The sequence below is a fragment of the Silurus meridionalis genome, chromosome 22, assembly GCF_014805685.1.
Source record: "Silurus meridionalis isolate SWU-2019-XX chromosome 22, ASM1480568v1, whole genome shotgun sequence".
Lineage (NCBI taxonomy): Eukaryota > Metazoa > Chordata > Actinopteri > Siluriformes > Siluridae > Silurus > Silurus meridionalis.
The window spans coordinates 14,219,217-14,245,832 of NC_060905.1; the positions used below are offsets into that span (position 1 = coordinate 14,219,217).

At 38.5% G+C, this 26,616-nt stretch overlaps 2 protein-coding genes across 3 annotated transcripts in view; one reads left to right on the forward strand and one right to left on the reverse strand.

Moving 5' to 3' along the window:
- hpca (hippocalcin) overlaps positions 1 to 15,522 on the forward strand; it is a 44,182-nt gene extending 28,660 nt beyond the window's left edge. Inside the window, exons 2-5 of one of the 2 annotated variants that reach the window (XM_046835258.1) lie at positions 3,535 to 3,682; positions 5,610 to 5,891; positions 12,954 to 13,059; positions 13,144 to 15,522. In XM_046835258.1, coding sequence (XP_046691214.1) covers positions 3,587 to 3,682; positions 5,610 to 5,891; positions 12,954 to 13,059; positions 13,144 to 13,241 — 582 coding nt within the window. In that variant the 5' untranslated portion in view covers positions 3,535 to 3,586 and the 3' untranslated portion in view covers positions 13,242 to 15,522. The remainder of the gene's footprint in view (positions 1 to 3,534; positions 3,683 to 5,609; positions 5,892 to 12,953; positions 13,060 to 13,143) is intronic. The other variant, XM_046835257.1, reaches the window with a different exon arrangement.
- A 304-nt stretch (positions 15,523 to 15,826) lies between these two features.
- tmem54b (transmembrane protein 54b) lies at positions 15,827 to 26,363 on the reverse strand. The gene is made up of 6 exons (XM_046835256.1): positions 26,165 to 26,363; positions 22,633 to 22,823; positions 22,236 to 22,292; positions 21,199 to 21,390; positions 18,984 to 19,115; positions 15,827 to 16,369 (listed from the first exon to the last, which is right to left on the reverse strand). Exons 1-6 carry the CDS (start codon positions 26,346 to 26,348, stop codon positions 16,154 to 16,156), a joined length of 972 nt encoding a protein of 323 aa, XP_046691212.1. The 5' UTR covers positions 26,349 to 26,363; the 3' UTR covers positions 15,827 to 16,153.
- Positions 26,364 to 26,616: the final 253 nt, after the last annotated feature.

The window sequence follows — 26,616 nt, forward strand, 5'->3', positions numbered from 1 at the left end:
GACGTCTACTGAGTTTGCGTTTATGTGAAATCCAATATTCAGCACACTAAACCGGGGTTAAATAATGTGACTGGTCAAGAGTGCATGTGGATTTGAGCAAGAAAGTGCAAGATTATAACAAGCCTCTGTGGTTTATGAGAGTCGTTGCATAAGAGCTGGAAATCCTCAGAGATCCTACTGGACTGAGAGAGCTTTTTATAATTCTCTCCAGAGGCCATGAGGAGGGGAAGTGATATAGGACAAGCTATAATTATTAGCATAATCATAGTCATGCAAAAATAATCATATTATAGACAAAGGCCTTGAAAAGTATTAAGCCGTTCGACTGGGTTTCGTATCAGAAATAAACTTGTGCTGTTACATGATATTAATGATCTATGGGGTGGTCTTATGTGGCTCAACACAAAGTGAAGTTACTGTTAACACCCTGAAGTTAATAGCAGTTCCATAGTAGGATCATTTGAAGGTTTTTATTTTATTATCTATACAACAGTAGCTCTAAACAATCAATATATTAATGAATTTAATGTCATTTTTATTCATACATTACAGCTACATTGTATAAACAAAAGTATTGGGACAGCTGATTTTCCCAGCATTTGTGGTTCTCCGAACTGTTCCAACAAAAATGGCGGCACACAATTGTATAGGATGTTTTTGGATGTGGTAGCATTCAATTTGAGCACAAACGTGTACCAGCATGACAATAACCCTGCGCACAAAACCAAGACATGAGCGTGTGAAAGATCTCGAGTGACCGCTGACTGCCACCTCACCTACATCAGAACTGACTTTGTAGACCCTTGTGGTTGAATGAGTACAGATCTCCACACTCCAAAATCTAGTGGAACATCTTCCCAGGGGTTAAATGTGGAATGGGATGTTCGAAAACTAGATCTACATCATGGTTAAAAGTCCATGCCTTGTATTATACAACTTTCTCTCCTAAATAATAATATGTTCATTGTTAGCCTTAGATTGTGTGGAGTGTCTACTATAGGAGTTGTTAGCATAGAAACGTTAATGTACAAGAACATGTGACTTGCCTTTAAGCCAGAACTGTGGTCAAATGACTCAATTAATTATTCATCTTCTGACTAATCAGATTTTCAGTTTTGAGCACTCAGCAGCACTCATGCTATCTTTAGCCCATCCTTAGCTGATCATCAGTGCTACATGAGAACAGCACTGTAGCTAGAGCTTTGTGCTAGAAGCGTTTGGATCTTTAAGAATATATCACTTCTCCTTTCTCCAACCTCCAGCGTCTCGTTTCCCATGGCTCTCCTCCCAGCGCGTCTGGACTGGGATACGGAGGCAGCGTGGGCGACTGTGTTATTAATTACTGCAGATTCTTGGCTCCTGAGTTGTGACTGCGTTCTCCAAACATGCCATGAAAACATTTAACTCGAACAGCTTTTCTTTCCATCTTGCCTTTGGGTTTGATGTGTGGTTGTTTTTTTTGAGTTTGTCTAAAAATGCAGGGATATTTTTCCACAGTTTGTAGAAGAGGACTCAATTACTTTATGAATAGAAAAACACAGAAAGTACAGGATACACTCACACTGTTACATTCAGCTTCATAATAATTGGTAAAAGAAAAAAAATTATGATCACATGAAATTACATATAATGATTAGAATTTTCCATTCAAAATACAGAAATATATAGTTTTCTTCTATCAAAAGAGCAACATAAGAACATCATTTCCTTAATAATAGATCTTTGAACCAAATAAACCCACAAAATATAATGATACAATCATATATTTGAAATAAATGTGTTCAAATTGTCGTCCGTTTTTTCTCAGGCAAAAACTAAGCAATACAAAAGAAAATGAGAGATATGAATTTTGAACTCAAGTAGTGAATATTAAAATACAGGGCAATAATAATAATAATAATAATAATACAAGATTTTTAAAAGGTTGGACGCTTGCTAGGATGAGATTAGGTTTAGAATTAGGTTGTCATTGTATTTTTTTCAAATGTGTCAAAATCATTTTATTAATTCAATTCAGTTTTAATTCAGATTTTGTATGTATTGGGCTTCTAACAGTACACATAGTCTTAAAGCAGCTTCACAGAAGTCTGGATGTAGATTTAAATCCAAACCAGAGGAGACAGGAGCAAGTAAGAACATTAAATGCCACGTCTATAATGATGCGCTTCGTGAAAGGGTTATGGTCAAGAAGTGCATCAAGAAGAGAGCATCTGTTAATAGTACTGCTGATATTCAAGCAACAATTGATCTATAATTGGTCAAATGTGAGCTTGTGTAAGATGATATATATCTATATAAAAGTATTGGATCAACTGTCTTTTTTCCACACAATGTTGTTCTTCCCCAAACTAAAACCACAAGATTGGCGGTACGCAATTGTATAGGACGTCTTTGGATGTGGCAGCATGACATTTTCCATTCACTTGAACTAGAAGACCCAAACCTGTTCTCACATTACTATGCCCCTGTGCACAAAGTCAACTCCATGAAGATATGCTTCACATTGTTTACCCTACTGAACAATTTTGGGATGAATTGAAAGCTGAATGCACCCCAGGCCTTGACACCTTACCTACATCAATACCAGTCTTTACTAACACCCTTGTGGCCGAATGAATCCCACAAATCTCCACAAGCACACTCCTAAATCTAGTGGAGGATCTTACAATGGGGAAATGGGACCTAAGTATTGAATGTTATGTTCAAAAAGCACATACAGAGCTTATGGTCAAGTGTTCACAAACTTTCATTCATATAGTGTATGTAAACAGTAATAACTAATACAGAGAAATCAAAGCCAAAGTATAAAAGAAACCATAACCTGCACATAACATGAATATAAAGGCAAATGTGGAACACAAATGTGCGACCAAGTGTTTTATGAATGGGAAGTCAATGTTCATGTAATAATTGCAAGAGCCATTATTCAGGCACAGAGATCATGTGTGGGTGCGCTGACTGTTGGAAGCTATAGTTCAGGGCCTTAATTCTGACATACACAAGCCCAAATTCATTCATCTTCAGTGACCAGCTTTATCCTAGGGTTTTAAGGGATGAAACCAGAAAGCATAGAGGAAACCCAGACAGATACAGACCCAGGATGGCCATGCAAAAAAAAAAGATCAACTGCAGTAACCGGAGCCCAAGAGTAATTTCAATCCTTGTTGAAGCTACACTACCTGCTGTACTTCCATGCACTCCTAAAATCAAAATACACATAAAAATACGCAATTAAAAACCTGCTCATTGTCATGAAACATGCCAGCAGATTTGACTGAATATCAGTAGAGAGATCAGTGGGGTTGTTTCAGTAGTGGATCTGCCACATAGTACTTTGATATAAAAAGGGTGTGTGACATCTAAATTATGCTCAAATTCTCTACATGGTAGCTCCTGGAGTCTGCTCATAATGAAACTCAGTCATGCTGTCTGTGCAGTAATGAGGGCTCTTTTCTGTTTGCATGCCTGTTCATCTCTGCGTATTAAACATATTGCTCTGCACCCTAATTGGTCTGTTTGGTTTTTTTTTGTTAGCAGGTCTGACCCCGAGGTTGTGTCATTTCTGAGCACACACAGACTCGTCACCATGGGAAAGCAGAACAGCAAGCTCAGGCCGGAGATGCTACAGGACCTGAGGGAGAACACAGAGTTTTCGGACCATGAGCTGCAGGAGTGGTACAAGGTGAGATAAAGCAGCTGGTTCACAACAAGTACCTCGATTAGTCCTTGACTCTAGATATTTGTAGTCTAACAGTAGCCACAGGTATAACAGCCTTTCTGTCACATGATGGTATTTACTTACAACAGCATAAAAGCACATATTTCCCTAGAGATATATCACATTAAGAGTACAATATGGTGTTTTGTGTAGTGGTCTTTGAAAATGAGTTGCTGTAAGAGTATCTGTATTTCAGGGTCAGGAGCTGATGTGGCAACCCTAAGGTCAGGCTTTAATGCCTGCTCGAAATACACACATTATATGAATGAATCAAGCAATGTGTGTTGACGTATAAACTTCAGTAACTCATGATGGCTAATGGGCTGAAAAAGGCTTCATAACACTGACCTGCATTTTAATTCAATGCTTTTATACTCAAGGGCTCAAACCTGGGCCTTGTCATAGCTTATTCATATGAGGAAATGTTTCTCAATACTGTTCATACATCCTGTGTTATTGAATAGGATTGTTGTGTATTGAGTCAAAGTGTGAGTAAATGTGAACTACAGAAACACAGGGATGAGTTATTTACTCAGCCAATCTCTATGTTTGCTCTTTTTATTTTTATTTTATTTTTTACTTATTCTGAGGTTATGACCTAAAATACTGGCAGCATAAATAACTTCCTGTGTATCCCATCAGCGCAATTATATCCCATCGTGAAGCATCAGTGCGTCACGATTCTTTGGGTTCAAACTGTGAAGCTTGAAATATTATAACTGGTGATCTATGGTTTTATGCTTTGTATACAGTTTGTAATAGAGCATGGGATGCTCTAAAAGAGGACGGGGTTCTGGCAGTTACAGGGAGAACTTCAAAAACACGAATGATACTTGGGCCATGTCCACACTAACACATTTTTGTTTGGAAACGCATATGTACTTTAGCCTTCTGTCCACACTGGGACGCCGTGGATGCGCCACAGTGTGGACGGCTTTCGAATAACATGATTCATTTTAGTCATTTTTAGACGAAAACTCTGTTTTTAAATTCATCCAGATCACTGTAGACGTAGCTTTGGTGACCACCTCCCTTTGTTCATATGCATACAAAGTCTAAAACTTTGTTCATATGCCTACCTACTAAAACTACTTGAAATAGAAGGCTCCAGTTTGTTCAAGTGGACCAGGCCATCTATCCTTCTATTCCTTCTCACTGCTCAATAGAAAAAAGATTTGTTGTAGCACCCAGTCAATCTCCATTTCACCCACCGATTTTCTTGGGTGACATAAAGGAGATGTGTTTTCAATCATTCAGCTCCTCCGGTGTGTCGCACCGCCAGCATGAATGGGTGTCTTATTAAGATGTATGAAAACCCCTGGTATATTTTATTACCTTTGAAAGAAGGAACACAATAAATTAAAGAGCCTACTGACTGTTCTGTGATAATACAGTCTGCCTGCAAACTTTTTGTAGATCAGGGTTTTAACAGAAGTCTATAGCCGTAGTCCAGTTATTGAATTGTCACAAAACATTTCAAATGCAGTCCAAATAATAGTAACATTCTCAGTTACATGCAATCTATCATCAGTCTATATTGGTAACACATAGAGCTGGGCAATATATTGATATAATATGAACATTGTGATAAATGATTACATGATACACTTTTCTATTATATAATATAATATCTAATATAAGATATTGGTATGATGATGTTTTTTTTATGTTTTTGGACGAATTATATGATTATTTGTAAGATCATTTTTTTATTTGTTCTTATATAACTAGAGTTTGTTAGCTAAATTATGTATCGTGAAAATGCATAAAGTATTGCAGAAATCACAATATGATATATTTGTCATATCACCCAGCCCTACTTTATACTGTTTTAGAGTGTAAGCTATAAATACATAAAACTGAAGAAGGTTAAGGCTTTTTTGTTCTTCAGGGCTTCCTTAAAGACTGTCCAAGTGGCCACCTGAATGTGGAGGAGTTCAAGAAGATATACGCCAACTTCTTTCCATACGGTGACGCCTCCAAGTTCGCAGAGCACGTGTTCCGCACGTTCGACACCAACAACGATGGCACTATCGACTTCCGGGAGTTCATCATCGCTCTGAGCGTGACCTCACGGGGGAAGCTGGATCAGAAGCTAAAATGGGCGTTCAGCATGTATGACCTGGATGGCAACGGGTACATCAGTCGTGAGGAAATGCTAGAGATTGTGCAGGTCAGAGAACATAATGATAAAATTACTGCAAAAATCAACATGTTTTGTTGAATTGACCACTGAAATTTAGTCAGTTCAAAGCACATGTGTAGGTTATGTTGCGCTGGTTTTCCTCTGCTAGATGTTTCAGTGGCATTTGCTATAGATGTTGTGCTGTAATCGGCAATCTGCACATGCTGATTATGCAAGCTGTTCTGTTATAGATGGGCTTGTGTCAATTTTTTTAAAAGCTGTAAATATTAATGCAGTGTTCACCTCAGTACACATTGACTAAAAGACAGGAGGTGGAGCTAGAGGTGGAAGAGCTCAAGATGTTGAGATTTTCGAAGGGAGTGACGATGATTAGAAATGAGTTTATTAGAGGGATGTAGGACGTTTTGGAGACAAGGTAAGGGAGGTTAGATTAAGATGGTTTGGACATGTACAGAGGAGGGACATGGGGTATATCAGTAGGAGAATGCTGAGGATGGAGCCACCAGGAAGGAGAAAAAGAGGAAGGCCAAGGAGGAGGTTTATGGATGTGGTGAGGGAAGACATGCAGGTAGTTGGTTTAAAAGAGGCAGATATAGAGGACAGGGGGGTATGAAGAAGAAGTTATTTACCAGTAACTGGTTATAAAGTTATGCTTGTATATACACATAGGGACATTTGATCATGTTGGGATTGGGATTAATTGTTTTGTCAAGGCATTAATCAGCATCTAACTACAACCGTGTGGCCCATAAATATCTCTGCCGAGGACTTCAACCCTTTCCACCACAGACCCGTTAACATTCCCCTGATCACATTCTCCTTGACTCGGTCACTCACAGTAATTAAGGATTCTCGATCCACTCACGAAGTATACGCTGTGTGCTCCCCTCCCAGTCTATACTAAGCCTTGTTTTCTCGTCTCATCTTGGTTTTCCCATCCTGCCCATGCCCTTCTCCTTGATATGGGCGTTACCTTTGGAACACAAATCTGTTTTGTTTGTTTTTTTCCAATAAAGCATCGTATTACTTGCATTTGTACCTGCATTGTAAGCAGAGATGGGAAGTAATGTACAAATACTTAACTATTTACTATTGTTACTTTACTATTTATTTTTACGACAACTTTATACTTTCATTTATTACTTTTTTTTTACACAAATATTATATATGTATTTTCTACTTCTTACACTTTCAAACCAGGCTCATTACTTTAGTTTTAATCTATTTGGTGACATGATCAATAATGTTTCTTCTCATTGACTGAGACATCAGACATTCCTGATCACCTGATCATCATTATCTTTGCTCTGCTCGGTTCTATATGCTGGTTGTTCAGCCTGGATGCATTTATTTACTGTAATTTCCGGACTATTAAGCACACCCAAATATGAGCCTCACCCACTGAATTTGACAAAGATTTTTATTTTGAACATAAATGCGCGCACCTGTCTATAAGCCGCAGGTTCCTACATTGAATCTATTGAACTTTACACAGGCTTTAACGAAAGACAATGTCTGTTACACAGCTTGTATCTAAACAGTAGCCTAACAGTAGTCGGCCCGATTCAGTGAGTGCATCTGATTTAATATAAAGAATTTCATTGGGTCACCTGAACCCGTTCAGCAATTTCATTGGTCTAATGTTATGGGGCTCAGTTTTTTGTCTTGAAGATTGTGAAACCGGGAAAAACCCAGGAAAAATGCGGGATTCAATGGTGGGGAAAAAAGTAGCGGCTTATAGTCCGGAAAATACGGTAATCAAATTTGAAATTCTTTTAGTGCCTCCAGCGTGGCACTAAAACAGGTAGTTGTAATGGCTACTTTTTACTTAAGCACATCAGAGCTGAAACTTTACTCTAATTTGAGTGAAAAGGTGTAGTCAGTACTTAAAATTAACATTAATATGAACTTTTACTTGAGTAAAGAATGTGTGTACTTTTGCAGTCTCTGATTGTAATCTTAAGACTCAGGCATGTGCAAACCTCCACTTCATCTAGTCTGATATATTAACAGTAAAATATGGCTTGCTATCTTTAACACCTGCCTGCATTTATTTTTCATTTTCCCCAGTGTTTTTTTTCTTTTCTTACAATACTCCGACTAATATTCCCACCATAGGTGATGTACCGGCTGGCTTTTATAACGAGATTTTCTCATCTATATGGATGTGTATAACAGATTGGCAGCTCTGATTCACTAATTGTTGCCTGTCATAAAGCCGTGTGTTCATTCGATTCGATCTACCACCATCGAAAAAACTAGACCCAGTGCAACTAGACCCAGTGCAGTCTTCCTGGCTTGACATGATTCTAATAAAGGATGTCAGGCAAAGACTAACTGTATATTATCTCTGACTCTGTACACTTGGGTCTGCTGAGTGCACTCAGGTGTAGAGCTGCAATGCTGTGGCTCGTTATATCACATACTCATTTGTAGTGCGAGTTCAGGAGCCTTTGCCTGCAGCTCTGAGAGAGAGAGAGAGAGAGAGAGAGAGAGAGAGAGAGAGAAAGAAACAGAAGAGGGAATGCGTTATTAGTATGTGCTCAACGTGCACAGCTTGTACTTAGCTGCAGTCACACCAGGCAGAGCTCTGTGGTGAATGAAACCCCTCTAGCCAGTGACCCCAGTGAGGAGAGTTATGTAGATGTAGTGGGGGATGGTGGCTGCAGCAGCTATTATGCTGTTCTTTTACGGATTAGAAGGTTAAATTTAACTGGGATTTACCCCTGCCTCTAGAATGCTGGGATTAACTGTAGGTTTATGGACGTTGCCGTGATCGCAGAGCTGTTTCGTTTTTTAAATCCTGAACCCTTCTTTAAAATGGAGAGGAGTAGGAGAGGCATTCCTCTTATTTCTTTTATGTTATCACAAAAACAGCGGATTGTGAAAAGCGAGCTGTTCGAGATCAGTGTACAATTGGCCCTGCTGTCTGAGTGGGTATGATGGCATATATTGTTGGCCATTTACAATCCTATTTTTTACATCTTAAAAAGCGTAATACAGTGGAACCCGGTTATGTCGATGTCCTAGGGGGTCGCCAAAAAGCATCGAGATAACCGATGATGGAGATAAACGAAAATCAAAATGGCGGCAATATATTAACGTGCTTGAAATTTCTTTATGTACATGATGTGCGTTAATAAATGAGAATGTGCATGCACGTGTTTTTGAAGGGTTTTTTTACACAACAGCGTTGCCGCGATTTGTTTGATGAAGGCATGCTATAAAAATACATACAGTACATGTTTATCTGTCAGGAATCCACCTGCCACGCCCCTTCGCCCCTTCAGCGTGTCAGGTGCTTTCGCTGCTTTCTCTGAAGCTCCGGCTTCAATCGCGCACATATGGTGCTCGTTTATCATCATCACCAGCTCCTATTTAAACTTCCACACTCTCAATGTCCGTTATTGTTGGTATATGTTGGTTCACGGCGGTCGTTGTTATCGTTGTGTATCACGTGCCTTCCCACCAGCACTCTCTCAACGGCTGCTCTTTTCTTCCCAAAGCGCACCGCGGATTCCCCCGATCCTGCCGGTGTTCATTCTATGCTTTTGCTGCTCATCCCACGTTCCGCGCCGCCAAGCGTGGCTTTCGCCTCCCGTTCATCGCATAACATTTAACAACAAAAGGCATATGTGCACTAACTAACAGCAGAGATTCACCAGTATACAATACAACACCTGTAGCAGCTGTAAGGCTTGATTTTTCCGCCACTTCCGCGAGTTCTTCTGCGGCTGCACCGAGATAACTGACGTTAAATGGCAAATTTTTCCCCCCTTGTGCTCGAGATATCAGGGTTTGGCGACATAAAAGAATCGACATAACCGATAAAAAATGCTAAGACAAAGCGAGAATTTGGCGGTTCCACTTCAAAAACGTCGACTTAATAGGGTTGTCGAGATAACCGAGGTCAAGATAAGCGTGTTCCACTGTATATGAAGAAGAAAAAAAATGCTCCCAGATTTTAATTGTTATTATGCTGTCTAAATTAGAGGTCGACCGATTTATTGTTTTTGCACAGATAGTTGATTGCTGGAACTCAGCTATTGACAAAAATCCAAACTATAGTTTTTCCAGCTTCCGGTCAGCTGTGATTACGAGAGCGGCCTCTAGAGGTGAATCACTGATGTTTTAACATGCGAGAGGGCACGCTTAATGTAGAGCGCTATATTGATTATTTATTCATTATATAGTCATATTTATCAACTAATATTTTAATATTTATTTTATTTAGCATTTTTTTTGTTCAGTACTATTTTACTTGGAGTTCTATGTTTGTTTTTACCCAGTATCCATTTGATATCAATTGATTAATCGGTTATTGGCAATTACAATCCAACCAAGCTATTGGTCGACCTCTATTACAAACCTTGAATGTGCAGGTAGCTCTGGTCAGTTAAAAATGTATGCATGGACATATATCTCGGGTCATTGGCTTGTTGTATGGTGACTTTGGTTCCAATAACTGCACTCCAGATTGAACTGCATGTTGTTGAATTATGTAATGGTAGGTATGTTGGTTGAGCATTTCCTGCTAACATTCCCTGTTTCAAAACAACCCCAAACCATTAAGCTCCCACCTCCATGTTTGACTTTGGGTGTGAGGCAGCCTGCTAACATCATCTCTTCTATTTTGTCTTAAATAAGTTCTTCTGTTAGAGCAAAAATATCACAGAACGTTCTGTCATTCACTGTCCAATTCTTGTATGTTTTTGTCTTTTACCCAGTTTGTTGTGTATAAACAAAAGGAACATGCATGAGACTCAAAAATGTCTGTCAGATGATATATTTTGTTTGCTTATGTTCTTATTTGCATATATAATCTGTAGCAAGATATTCAATCCATATTTAGGACCCAGTGGTGAAAACAGCAATGTTTTTTCCATATGTTATTTTTTGTTTTTAAATTAATGACATGAGTATGATTGTTGTCTTGCAACATTGTGATTTCAGTGTAGGCAGTCCTCCAGGCAGTAGATTTCATTATAATGATCTCCTTGGGGGATGGCATGGTTACACAGTGGTGTAGTGTTGCTGCTTCACAGTTCCAGAGTCTATGAGCTGAGTGTGAGGTTTTGAATGTTCTCCGGATTTCAATGTAGGTTTCTTCCTGGTTATCCAGTTTCCACCTCCGAAACATGCCACTAGGTGGATTGGTGACTCTGTGAATATGAGTGCGTTTTGTGTTCTGAGTCCCATTCAGGGTGTACGCTCTTCTTACACTGTTCCTTGGTGCCCCTTGTGTTCACTGGCCACAAAGTATAAATATATATATATATATATATATATATATATATATATATATATATATATATATATATATATATATATAATTTTATTATTTTATAATTCAATGTATCACGTTGAAACAGATTATCGTAAATGCCGGCTGACGATCTTAAATAGGGCTTATTTTTGGGAAAGGTTTCATATTACAAGCACTTTGAAAAATCATGCTAGGGATTATTTTTGTGGTATGTCTTATTTTCGGGGAAATACAGTACCACTTCTTAGTTTGTCAACTTCTGTCTTCAATTTAAAATAATTTTATACCAAAAAAATGCCACTCAGGATAGTTATAATATAGCAGACAATTGTCATAGTCCTGGAAAACCCATTTGCCCTTTAGACAAAAGCACAAAATCTTCAAACGTCGTTATGTTCTGGTGATTACCTCATAACACACACTAGTTAATGGGTTTTGCATGCATGGACATATTAATGACACAAAGGTTGACACATGAACCATTTCCACGAAGGTTTATCTTCAGAATTGTACACGTATGTGCATGAGAAGTACGGTGCTTAAACTTTCCCTTTCGTGCATACCCCATGTTAATACCATTTAGGCCTTTGGCAGATGAACGAGGCCTCAGAACTAATCGTGGGTTTGCTCGGGTATACGGAAGATGAAGTAGCTGTCTGCACATGTCTCAGAAGAAGCATGTGTTGACCTTCACAAACCAAACCAAAAAAAAAAAAAAGCAGAAGTGGATCTTTATGATTAATAACTATTGCCTCAGTAAGAATGTAGATTTAATGATGTGATTGTTGAGCAGTGAACAAATGACTGAACTGCACATAAACAGAACGAGACTCGGAATTACTTGAAATATATGTGGAGAAACATTCATTGGGACAATTCTAAGAATTTTAATCAGAGTTTGTAGCAGAGGTCAGAAGACAAGCAGACAGGCTTAATACCGGCCAAGCCATAAAACACAGTGAAGAAAAAGGAACTAGGGAGTGCTATGTAGCAGAATGAAATGAACCAATAGCATGAGAAGAGCGGCTTACAAGTTAAGGGAAGTTAAGGGCCTGGCTCAAGGGCCCAGCAGCGGCAGTTTGGTGGTCTAAAGTCTGATTAGTCATGACGAAACGTTTGGACACGTGACCATAATATTTATAGGTGCTTTTTCACCATCCAATTCCACATTCAGTCCCATTACAATAACCTTCACTCTTCTGGAAAGATGTTCTACTAGATTTTGGAGTGTGCTTGTAGAGATTTGTGCTCATTCAGCTCCAAGGGGTGCAGTCAGCGTTCACATTCATCCAAAGGTGTTTAATAGGATTGAGGTCAGAGCTTTATAGCAGGAGATCTTTCACTCTGACTCATGGTATATCTTCATGGAGGTGGCTTTGTGTACAGCGGCATTGTCATGCTGGAACAGATTTGCGTCTCCTAGTTCAAGAAAAATGAAAATGTAATGCTACCACACTTAGAGACATCCTATACAATTGTGTACCTCCAACTTTGTGGGAACAGTTTTATAAAAATGACATATGGCTGGAAAAGTCAGTCGATGCAGTTCTTTTGCACATATTTATGTTTAAATTTTCTGCATTTGGCAGTTCTGCATTCGCCCTTATACAGAGCGACTTTACAATTGTCTCATTCCTACAACTAAGCAGCTATGGGGTTAAGGGCCTTGCTTAGGGGCCCAGGAGTGGCATCTTGATGTGGCTGGGATTTAAACTCATGACCTTTGAATCCAAACTCCAACGTCTTAACCACTAAGCAGCCACCTCCCATAAAATGTATTATCGATATTAGCTCTTCTCAACACTGTTCTCTTTATTTCACAGGCTATTTATAAGATGGTGTCGTCTGTGATGAAGATGCCAGACGACGAGTCCACACCAGAGAAGAGGACGGATAAGATCTTCAGACAAATGGACTTGAACAATGACGGTGAGATACGAACCTATGGCTGACTAGGTTTTGGTTGTCGTACACTCCTCATTCTTCTTTCTCAATCTTGCTCTCTCCACACAGGTAAGCTCTCTTTGGAGGAGTTCATAAAAGGGGCCAAGAGCGACCCGTCCATCGTGCGTCTGCTGCAGTGCGACCCCAGCAGCGCCTCGCAATTCTGAGTCCTTTAAAAACCAGGCGATTTGTGCATGAAGGTTTTCGTCTTTCATTGTTATTTGTGCTCCAGACGGAAGAGTTTTAAGAGAAAAAAAAAAGTGCATCAGTTTATACTTTTAGTTTCTTTGAAAAAGGGACACACATACATCCTGAAGAACAAAGACAACACCCACAAAGACGTCTTCTGATATGTCTGCTGCGCTTCGTCCGTCCGTGTCTCTGAGGCCCACGGAGGGCTCGATGGTGTTTCGCCGCCATACTGTAGCCTCTCGGTTTTTGGAAGGAAGGACCCTTCCTTGGATATTGTGCATGCACTCCCACTCCTCCCTGCCCTCAGCCCTCAGCCCTCTGTCTCTCGTTCCCTATGCCTAGCTGTCATGGTTTTATTTCATTCTCCTTTCTTTATGTTTTCATATAAATGTGTATATATCTATATATACACACACAGTATAAACACGTATGAAACATATTAGGAGGCTTGTGTAGATGCCTTTTTCCTCAGACAGTATTATGTAGCTCAAGTATCCAAATCCGTAAAAAAAAAAAGAAAAAAAAAGAAAACAACTCCAGTATATGCAGAAAGTGGACTGGATGTCAGGATTTGTTTGCTTATGATTTTTAATTAAGTACAAGATCCCACTGTTTCCATTTCGCTTGGTTTTTGTTTACTTTGGTTTTGTACATATGTATTGTTTTCTCCAAGGTTATTTATTTGTTCTTTTTTTTTTTTTTTTTGGTGGTGTTTTAACTTTGATTTCATATCTGTGAAATCATCAGTGTTCTATCTTCTTCAGGCCTGCAGCAGTGATCTCCCTTTGAAGCAAGGTTGTCTCCGAACTGCAGATCTGAAGCGTACGAAATATTCTAAGACCGTATTATAATAAGATTCAGTCTGGCGTTTCGGATCTGAAGCTTTATCGTATGGGATTTGCATCAGGGGAAATGTTTCGAAGTGTTTGGAATCAGACGCTTGTAGCACATGCGATACGAGGCGCCTCTGTGTGTGTATGAATGCGAGTGTGATGTGCGCATGATTTGTGTATGCGTGTTGACTTTATAGTATCACTTTGTGTCAATTTTGACGTAATACTGTTTTTGAGCCCCAGGTTTAAGTGGCAAATCCCCCTACTTCAAAACAAATCCAATTTCAGGAATACATTCGACTCAAAATCTGAAAGAAATGTTCATATCTAGCTAATCATTTCTAGAATCTGACTGTGCATTCAATTCATTATTCTCAGAAAGTCTGTGCTTTATATAAAACATGCTGCCAACAGTTTTGTATTGATATTGTACTTGAGATTTCAATTCCCCCAATTTTTTTTCTTATTTTTTCGTCCCAACCCCTAATTTATTTTTACCGATTTTTTTTTTTTTACTGCTCTACATTACTACACTATAAAACAGCAAAAAAAAAAACTTTCTCCATCCAAAATAAGATTTTACCGCAGTATTTCCACTCTTGATTGAAGCTTCAACTTGCTCATACTCGGTGTCACAACAACTGAGAGAAAATTTCACCTCCCCTTCTGCAACGCTTTAATCCACCTCCTACGTTATTATTATTTTTTGTGCATGGTGATGGAGGTTTGTTCATTCTCGCATTACAGAGTACCATGTACCGAGACCATACACGCCTCTGGTCTCTATTTTTTTTTTTTGTTTTTATGTTGCATGAACAACTCATGTGAAGACATTCTGATTGCCCCTCAACCCCATCCCTTATTGCTAAAACTGATGACAAATATAACTGTGTTTCAAACTTTGTCTGGAGGTGTTTTCCATGATGCAGAAAAGCAGAGGGTTCCTACAAATTTCATTTCCAAATTTCATACTTTTCCAGATTGAAATATGTAGACTTCCCTAATCACTTTAAAAACCATATTTAAATAATGATTTTAAATGCTAACTATAACATGTGTTATTTTACAATCTCTGATGTATGTCAGAGTCTGAATCTCTGATGTTTTCCATGTGTTCAGATGCGTGTTCTGGGGACGCTGTACTGTCATGGCAACTGCAGACTCACAATGTAACAACCAATCACAGCTGTGCAAATCCAGTCTAAAAAAATATTTTAGCCATGTCCTAAATAATTTCTTATTTGAAAATGCATATTTTACTCTCCGTTTTGGCCTTCCGTCCACACTGAGACGGTGTTTCTTAGTCAAACGTAGAAAAAAAAAACGCTCTAAAAAGTGGAAAAAGTTAGAAGCACTGTTTTTGCGTTTGTGACACATTTTTAGTCATTTAGTCACAAAGTCAATAAACGGCAGAAAGAAATGACGGAAGTCGAAGCATCTTACGTTTTTGCTCATGAGCTGTACAGGGACATGAGAGTTTTCAGACCTTTTGGAAAACGATTGAAAATGAGTGTGCACGTGGAGCATTTGAAGCATGGGAAGTTTATCAAGGAGACATCCAAAGCAAAATCTACCCGACCAAAAGAATACTTTATTCTGTTTAGCACGTCATTTTTTATTATTTAATGCACCAAAATAATTTATATTATATATATATATATATATATATATATATATATATATATATATATATATATATATATATATATATATATATATAAAAAAATAAAAAGCAGGCATTGAGCATAACATTACTTTTTTTAATTATACACCATAATTCAATGTTCAGTTTTAACTGTGCGCGCACACACACACACACACACACACACACACTGAACAGAATCACATTTGCCAGGCAGCAAGTTTCTCCATCCTTCAGTTACCTCCCTTCAAGTACAGCAATTTAGTAGTGCGTTTTCAATGCAAATGGCCCCGTGTGTATTATCAGTGAACTCGTACGGAAAGCACCACTTGTGCACAGACGTTGCACTCCGGTTTCATTTCCTTCCAAACCAGCACACGAAACGGACCAGAGTTTGGTCAAAAGCGCATAATTAGATCCAGAAGCTGGCCCTGTTGAGTGAGGCACGGTTGAACTGAGACGACGTTGATCTGAGCTGCGCCGAGCGGCTCGAGCTGTAGGGCCATGACGCTCGCAGCAGCTCATGCTGTTCTGGGGGACGCACCAGCTCACGGTCTCTATGGTAACGGCAGGGTGGTGGGACACGGCAGGGGAGCACTGGGGGCACAGCTGCTTGGAGGGTCTTCACCTGGAAGAAAACACACACACACACACACACACGCAGGCTTACAGTACTGCTGCAGGATGAGTCATACATCACTGGCTGTGTATACGCCCAATTTCTCAAAACACACACACGATCACTATTTAAAAATATCACAGCAAGCTAGATGGGGTCCATCAGGCCACTCGTCCTTTCTTTGTTCGTTTGATTATTAAGGATCAAATTAAATCACATTGATGGGTACCTACCTCCAATGTCTATATTTGGTACATAAACGTCTCTTCAAATGACACCCCAAAAATGACAATGTTTTCTGAAGCAGCCCAGAGTCGTTTTAATGCAAGGTTTAATTAAATTTGCAAAACGGATTCCCGTTCGATTAGCATTATGTTCTGATGCCGTACGCTAGCCACAGTGACATTTGGAGATATCCATGATTGCTCTTTCACATCTGTTGTGCTTCAGTGTAGGGAAAATGCAGGTTGGGCCAAGGGCAACGATACATCCAACACGGCAATCACGATGATGGGAAATATTCTCCAGACACCCCCTTTTTTCCCCTCTGAAATTTATTTGTAGCCAAAATTTGTGTGCAGCCAAAAAAAATTTAATGAAACGTGCACTTAGGCACGCACAAAATATTACATTTGTGTGCCAACTTGGAAGCCAATTGATCCAAGTTATGGGTTCTGAAGTGAGAAGGTCTAATCTCTGCTAAGCCACCCAGAGCTCAGAGCTAAGAAATCAGTTTGGCATCATTCTCCAACAAATCATGAAAATGTCTACTGCGTTCATTAACATGCTAACGCCGTTAGCCTTTTTTTTTTTCTTAGATGTTTGCCAAAACAGAAACTAGAAAATGTAATTAAAGTAATTAAAATGTGATTATACACACACACACACACACACACACACACACACACACACACACACACACACACACACACACACTTATAGAAACTGTGATTGATTTCATTGGTAAATCAAATTGTTAGCAATTCTGGCTCCATTAAACACACACAGTTCATTTTCTAATAGTTGCTTTGCAAGCACATGGTCAAAGCTGTGCCTAAAAGTAAGCAACCACAATCTATGAGGAAAGCCCTGGATTGCTATTAAAGCATACGGAGTGGGACATTTTTGTGGGAATGAAACTTGCTCAAGACAACCAAGAGCCACACTATACTGACAAGCATAGCGACGCCTGACTTTGCCAACTATTATGTGGTTCTTCCCCAAACTGTTACCACACACTTAATATGTGATATCTTTGGATGCAGTAGAATTAAATTATCCCTTCACTTGAACTTGGAGACCCAAATCTAACAAAGTGAGATCTATGACGATATGCTTTACATGAGTTGGATTGGGAGATCTTGAGTGGCCTGCTATAAAGCTATAGACCTCACCTAGACCAGTACCTGAGTTTACTTAAACCCTTGTGGCTGAATGAGAACAAATCTCAACAAGCACACTTCAACATCTGGTTTTCTTTTTTTTCCTCTTTTCTTATCGCCACATCAGCTTTTATAGCAATGTTCATAGCGAAAGCTAGGTTCAGTTATACAATTATAAAACTCAAGAAGTGGTTTAAAAGATACATTTTTGCTTAAATTTTGATTAACCTAAAGAAAAACCTTTACAAAACTATCAACAGAATAAAACAAGTTTCTCAAAGGGGTATAAGTATTACAGTAAGCAAAATATGCTTAATGGAAATTGGATTTTGCCCGGATGGACATTTTGGGGAATTTTCTCCTGATAATAAAGATTTGTGAGTTCATTTTGAGTGAGTTTTGTGTAGATTGGTAAAATAAAAATCATCTAGTGGAACATCATCTCAGAAGATTGGAGGTTATTATAAGAGTAAATAGGGACTAAATGTGCAATGGGATGTTCAAAAAGCACATACCAATCTAATGGTCGGGTGTCAACAAACTACCCTCTATATAGTGTATATTAAATGCAACAATTTCAACTGCTGTTTTAAAATACCTCAGGATTATAATGAACAAAACATGAACAAATTAATATCCTGGAGTTTTGTAGGTTGTGCCCTTTCATGCTTCATCTGGTATTTCCAAACGCAGATTTTTATATCCCAACTCCATATTCTATTCATTAAACTAATACTCTAGATAACGATAAAGGTCCTGCCTGCATTCAGAACTTGACATCTAGGCTTCTGTAATAAAACGGGTTTACTAAGCCTAGAATTATAACTAAGATCAAATATAAACGTATAAACAGATATATGATTAATATCTTTCTATTATCCAAATGACAAAACATGTGACGTGTGTGTGTGTGTGTGAGTCAGCCCCCTAATTTTACTGAGAATGATCCAAAATAATGTGTATTAATAACATAAGGTTCTTCTCCTGCATAACTATTGACTCATAAGTCAATAAAATTATTACAAGAAATCATAATTAAATACAAGAAAGATGGTGTAATCTACTCAGTGAGGTTTTGTTACAGGAATTCTGCATTAGATTGTGGTTTGAATTAATTTTTTTTCCAGTTTTGAGTCACCTATAATGTCACTGCCTCTAAATATAAACTTCAACAAGAATAAAACCATCATGTTATCATGTACAGTTTAACAGCTTAAGCATGAACAGAAAGTGTTACACACCGATCCAGTCTCGCAGTGCATGCTTGTTTCGCGTCGGATGAAAGAGACGGCCGCGGCACAGCAGCGGCCCGAGATCACCATCTCCACCACGCTCATCACAATCAGCGGCACCCACAGGACCAGAGTGGTTCCCTGAGAGCACAGAGAGGAGGAGACGGTTAACTGCATTCGTGCCCACACATCGTAGCACGGTTTGATGAAAAAGTGGTCAATATGTCCTAGCAACAATTTCAGCCATAGTGCTAGCAATCAGCTCGCCGGGGGATCGCCAACATGAAGTGAACAGAAGAGCAGAAGATCATTTCGCGGTGATGGAAAAAGACGCTCTCGAAAACAAGAGTCGGCGTGATTTTGTGCAGAAGGGCTGCTGTGAGGGAACACAATTTGTTTGAATCGAAGGTTTTTGAAAAGCGGAGACAAGATGAAGAAACAGAATGGGGAAAATGACGAGAAAAGGAGAAAAGCGTTATTCTGTGTTCTTGAAGGATCAAGAGAAATTTGAGGGATCTCAACCTGCAATATTACATATTCCATTCACTTCATGTGGTAATACAGTACGTCAAATAATGGACATAGCGACAATGCAGTTTAATAGCAATCATGGATCTAGAAATTTCAGAAATATGTGCACCCTTTGTAAAAATTACATAAAATTAATAACACATATAATGAGTGAAATCTTCAGTTGGAAATATTTTGTATTTGATATGTTTTTCGTGTCAAGCATACATCATCATACCATCTTTAAAAAAAGGTTCTTACATTTCTCTAAGTTAGCTACACAGACGTACAAAGCAACTAACACTGTATGAATGTGTGGATCATAAGAATTGAAAAATGTAAAATAATAATAATAATAATAATAATAATAATAATAATAAGCTAGCCTGTTATTCCTCCAGGGGGCAAAACAGATCAATAAAGTCAGTGCCATATTTTCAGATTAATGACAAACTGTGCTAATGATTTAATGTTCCTTTAACAAGCTGAAAATGTGTGCTCCATGTTGAATGAATATTTTTATGCATCAAGAATAAATCGATCAGATAAATACTGAGAAATAAACCTATAGAAGAGCAGCACTCAGTCTGCTATATATTTCCTGCAATGACTGTTTTAGGATAGCTCACTTCACATTGGACTAAAAATGATAGAAAAAAAAAACTGTGAGAATATGCATTGCATTTGAAACTCTTGTATGCATTACTGGATACACATATACATACACACATATACATACACTATATAGACAAAAGTTTGTGAAGACCTGATCACATGATTTCTATGTGCTTTTTGAACAGCCCATTCCATATTTAGTTCCCTTTTATTCCTATAATAACCTCCACTCTTCTGGAAACATTCCACTAGATTTTGGAGTGTGCTTGTGCTCGTCAGCCATAAGGGTGTTAGTAAAGTCAGGTTCTGATGGAGGTGAGTCAGAACTCCAAATCATATCAAAAGGTGTGCTGTAGATCAGGTCACCAAAGCTCTTCCAATTCAGCCTATGTAAAGAATATCTTTTTGGAGCTGGGCACAGGGGCATTGTCATGCTGGAACGTTTTTGAGTCTTGTAGTTTAACTAGAAGGGAAAATTTTATGCTACAGAATCCAAAACACAGAATCTAGAGAACTTTGAGGTGGCAGTTTTGGGCAGAAGCACACACACACACACACACACACACACACACAATGATTTTGTTAATGCAATGTAGGAATGTACTGTTTCCCCTCCAAATAATTCTGGGTACAAATGTTGTCCCAAAGCAATATCCAGCAAACGCATTTGGAGAGACTGCAATGCAATTTACTTTAATAGGTAATAACCTAACAAAAAATAAAACAATAAAAAATAACCTTACTATTAGCTATAATGCACGCTATAATTTTTTTTCTCCACATAAAGGAGAAAAACAAAGTAAATCACCACAATCTCCACAGTGGTTTAAAACAGAAGCAAACATTTACTTCTACCATGTAAATATGTCCAGCCAGAGGCACCCTACTTTATTCCCAATTTACACCCACGATCAGCAGATTATTTAAAGAATAAACATAGATTTACGTTAACTCTATCAACAATAAAAAAAAAAAAAAAGGATTGCAACAATATAATGTAATTTCTGGTTGGTTGTCTTTCTGTCCCAAAGCAAATATTATTATAGTGATATACTGCATTGCCAGACTATTGTATTGTATTGCCTGATTAGCAACTCACATAAATGCGTGTGGGGTCAAACGGACACTCAAAAGTGATGCTGAAGTAGCTCATGTCATCAGGTAAGTTGCAGTGGAGCAGAAGGCCTTTGGTGCCGTTAATTAACGTCCAAACCAAAGCGACCAGCAGGCCGACGACTGAAGCAGCAGCCAGCGTGCCCCCTACTGCACTCAGCATGCACACACCCCACATCTACACAAACACAGTACAAACAGATCAGAGACGGCCTTCTCCTTTTTTTGATCTTTAGATTTTTCTAGAACAAGGGAAAAAAGAACAACGATACTACACTTGTATGTTAAACCCCAAGATTAACACCCACCGCGTTAAGCCAATAAGCTACCAACACTGCCCTAAACACCAAAATGAAATTAAATATACAAATTAAATTATTCACCAAAGACAATTTTGACAATACTATTTTTTATCAAAACAAACTGTGTGTGTGTGTCAAACAGGTTTTATTACCTTTGTATTTATAACAAAAGTTCACTGTAGAAACAATTTTCTTTGCATTTTACAAGGTTTGTGATTATTTTTTATCTTATTGCCTACATTTGATTAATGTAACCTTTTTTTTTTCCCTCATTTACATCCAATAAGCAGCAAATTATGAAGCAAATATGCTACATAAAGCATTGCAACTTAGGTACTTTACTATTAATAACTCATATGAACCACTACAGTGTGACCCTACAAAAATAATTATTTATTAAATAAAATTTAAAAAAGCTTATTCAAAGGAAGTTTTAAGAAAAATAATTCAACCATCTTCAGGTCAGTAATTTTCAACTTCAATCAGAATGATTAAGGACGATTAAATATATATTCAGATGATATTGAAAAGTCAAAAAGGTCAATTTGAGATTGCTATTAATAGCATGCAGTGGACTGAGGAATCACTGAAAGCAAAGATGAAAGTGTGAGATTGAAAAAAAGAAATTGATGTGCTTTCGGTAATGAACTATATGGCTTGAACAATCAAAATGAAAATAAATCAATAAATGGGAATAGCAAATTTTTCCATTCAGCCTTACCAGGACTCTGTTCTCATTTCTAGAAAGGACTATAGTGAGCACTCCGATCAAGACTCCCTGCCGAGACGTTAGGGAAAGAAATGCACAAGATTAAAGACAAACTAATTGTGCTGCAGCTGTAAAACATCTATATTTCCATTGTTGTATCAGTGAAATACATTATTAGGTAAACCTGAATTTGAAGGAACATAATGTTGGTTGTGTGTAAGCATTTAAATATGGAAAATTTTAATTACTTAAACTATATGGACATTTGGGAGCCAAATCAATACAACAAATTCTTCTAATTGTCCTGAATTCATTCAGGTCACACTGCCCAGGCCAAGAATGTTTATTGACATATATTAGTGCTCAGTGCGTAGTGATGCAAGTGTGTGTTTGCACTGGCATTTCTCACCACAAGACCAGCTGCTAGAGCCAAAATGTTGGAGATGGCGTACTCCAGTGTCTGGGTGTTGAGGCTGATATGTCTCAACACTGTACCATGGACCAGAGCCGCCAACAGGAAATTCACATGACCCACCAACACCATACACAGGCCCATCTTCATTAGAGTCTTGGTCTGCTGCAGACTGACACAGGACACTCCTGAGACAGAAACACAACACAAAGACACAAAAACTGTTTACACAAAAATCCATGGAGTCCAATGGCGGACAGACAGACACCTGTAAGACGTTTGGAAACACCTATTTTTTTATGGCTTTTGAGAAACATGTTCCTTTCGATGCTATGCAACAAATTAGATGATACAACAGTATAAATATTTGGCCCAAACAAATATATAAATGTGCAGATGTTAAACCTTTTTAATGAAAAATCTTCCTTGAGCATGAATAAACTGGGGCATCCAGACAGTTCATTTCTCCAAACATCCAGCTGAAATGCTTTGCCATGCCTCTTGTAAAACCTGCCAAATGTGTTCTTCACTAGTTGGATATTGCTTTCTGACCTTGTGATCCAGATCATCCCAGATCAGTTAAATAGGATTTAGCTGCGGTGACTGGGCAGACCATTCCATGTTAGAGAACACCCAAGCCCACTGTTTGCTCGCTTACTTAAAGAGGTTGGAGGTATCCTTCATGGCATTTTCTTGTTGCTGCAGGCCAGACAGAATTACATGGTGTTGAAGTATAAGATAGTAGCCATGCTAGTTGAGGATTCCTTTTGCCTGGAATATTTCTCCAACCCTCCCGCCTTGAAATCAACCCCAAACCATTAAGCTTCCACCTCCATGTTTGACTGTGGGTGTGATGCAGTCTGATAACATCTCTCCTATTCTCCAGCTAACACAAGTTCTTCTGTTAGTCCAATAAATGTCTCATTTGGACTTTTTTTCATTCATTTAATGTCCAGTTCATGTATGTCCTTTATCTAGATTGTTCGATATAAACAAAAGGAGTATGTGTCTCAAAAACCAAACAAACACTGTATATACACCAATCATGCATAACATTATGAGCAGTGAGTAAATAACACTGATGATCTCTTCTCTCATGGCACCTGTTAGTGTGTGGGATGTATTAGGTAGCAAGTGAACATTTTGTCCTCAAATTTGACGTGTTAGATGCAGGAAAAATGGATAAGCGTAGAGATTTGTGCGAGTTTGACGAGAGCCAAATTGTGAAGTCTAGACGACTGGGTCAGAGCATCTCCAAAACTGCAGCTCTTGTGGATGTTCCTGGTCTGCAGTGGCCAGTATCTCTCAAAAGTGCTCCAAGGAAGGAACAATGGTGAAACGGCGACAAGGAAATTGATGCCCCGTGTGGTCCAATACAACAGATGAGCTTCTTAGTTCGAAGTTAATGCTGTTAATGATCCATGGGTCAAAACAGTTTTGGCAGCAAAAGGGGGACCAACACACTATTAGACAGGTGGCCATAAAGGTATATAGCTGGTCGGTATATAGTGACCCATGGCTGTATGGATCACTAAACCTGCTCTTCTAAAATTGTTCAATATTTGAGCAAAACCTGTTCATGTGAAAAGAGCGTTCATTTCCTTTAAGCCAAAAACAGGCCCCAGCTATGTACTCACTGCAACTGGAATAAACATCTTAAGAACAGTTCACTATTCACAAAGGTAAACTTATTGTGATACATGAAACATTACAGATGAATCCAGAAATCACTTTAATAATAACTTGGTGCCAGATCATGGATAGAATCAATAAGCTGAGGCCTCAAACACCAACTGATGTTCTCCAAAAGAGTTCTCCTTCTAGTGACTAGCCATCCTGCTCAGTTTACTTCGTAGCAGTGTAAGGATGCTTCACGTTCACTTCTGGGACATTCCTCTGTAGTAAAAAAAGATTTTGTAGCAGTGGTGGCAATCACCTCAGAAGTTAGACGACTTGTAAGGTTTAAATATTGGTTCCTCTGGTAAGTTAGCAGCATTGTCACTGGAGGTATTAAGATACCACCATACAGCCATCTACATGCTCCTACTGAGGAGCGGGCTTGTTGGGACATGTGGAATATGAAAGATAGATATGAAACATGGGAAAAGTTTTTCAAAGTGCACAAAGCCTCCCTCCACTACTGCCATCTGGAGATCAACATGAGGTATTACAACAAGGTTCTTCAAAGTTAACACCATGCCCTGCCTTAGCCCAGGTGCAGCAATCATCTCAAAAACACCATTCCATTCGGTCCGAAGGGCGTCAGTTGTTCATGCAGCACAGTTTATCATCCAAATGATTCTCACCACCATGATCAAATTAGGAGGGGTAAAATAGAGTTCCTGTTCTCTGTGGTCCTACAAATCATAGCACATAACAGCTAGAGATTCTTAACCTCCTGAACTCAACTGACATCACTGTACTGTACTGGAAAAAATGTCGAACGGGTGTTTTTGGCAACGTTCAAATGAATGCATGCAAACACACAGAAGGTATGCAGGTCATTTTCACTGCTTCTGGTGCTTATCTTTTTATTTTGAAAAGCAAACCAGTCTTGCAACTCAAACACAGAGAAATGAAAATGTCCTTCGATTCCAATGCAATTCAAACTACCAGTTTTAAAATGTACATGTACGACCTATCGAACAGCAAGCATACATAATGTTATCTTTAGTGATTAGTTAGAAATGTAGCTATAAGCTGCTGTGACTTTTTACAACGCTAAAGAAATCACCAGAACCCTAAAAAAAACAAAAACAAGAACAGATCTCTACTTCTTCAATCATGAAGCCGTATGTGTGAATGTATTCACCCAGGCTTATTACAACATGAAGTTCAAATGAATGCAATTGAACTGGTTTGTTGTTATATACACAGAAAATACATCCATTCCAAAGACAGTAAGAAGAAGGTTCAACAACTACCTAGTCATGTTTGAAACCTTTCATTAGAAGGTTCATTTCATCAGAAATTTGGCACATTATCTCTCATTGTCTCCGGCAATCAACTGATCAAGCGGCGAACTACAGAATACGATTTAGAACAGTAAGTCCAGTATTGATCACACAGTGAGGTCAGGGTAACGATGCTGCATCACGAATGTCATCTCTATCAATCATTATACACAGTGGCATGGTGAGGTCTTTAAACTTAACTGGGAATGTTCAGGTTTTATGATGGGAACAGAAAGGTTTCAATGAGTGTTAGAGGAAACCAAAGCCCTGGGATGTTCTGGAATGTTAGAAGAGAATAAGCATTCATTTTGGACAAGTACAATCATGGCATGTGGAGCAAACTGTCCCAAATTAATCAGAACACAAATGCAGCATTTCAATATTCTGCTTTATCATGATGGGTAGCAATCTGTTTAGAAATCTAAAACCATAGCTATAAGAACTATTAATTTATTTTTGAGTGCACTCTTAAATTGTGTGGTTTATCCCCAAATTACTGATAAAACCACCTCTAACCTGACTTCATCTAAACTGCCAGTCTGTGACAGTCTATAACACATGTACCTGGTGCTCACCTGAGTTATCCATTTGATCCTCCGTCTTCAGTGGTCTTTTGGTCAACCTCAAGTTACACACCGAATTCAGGCGCGACCACGCACATTGTACGGAACGGTTCACATGGCAGGATTCACACCTACACCGGTTCAGGTTCAGCAGCTCCAAAAATACGCAATAGGTGTACGCAGCCGAAATGCGCATGCGCACTAAGACGCACTCTTTTTAAACAACAGGTATGAAAGCGCAATATGTTGACTTTTGATGTGAAATATATAAATAATATAAATCAAATATTCCTGTGAACTTTATGAAGAATTAGTGTATTACTTGATAAAGTTTATAATTTGCTCATGCACAAAAAATCTCTATTATTATTATTTTTTTTACTTAAAAATCTCTCTTTAAATTTGTTAAAAATGTCAAATATTGAATGTATATATTTATGTATGGGTGTATTTTTTGTTTTTGT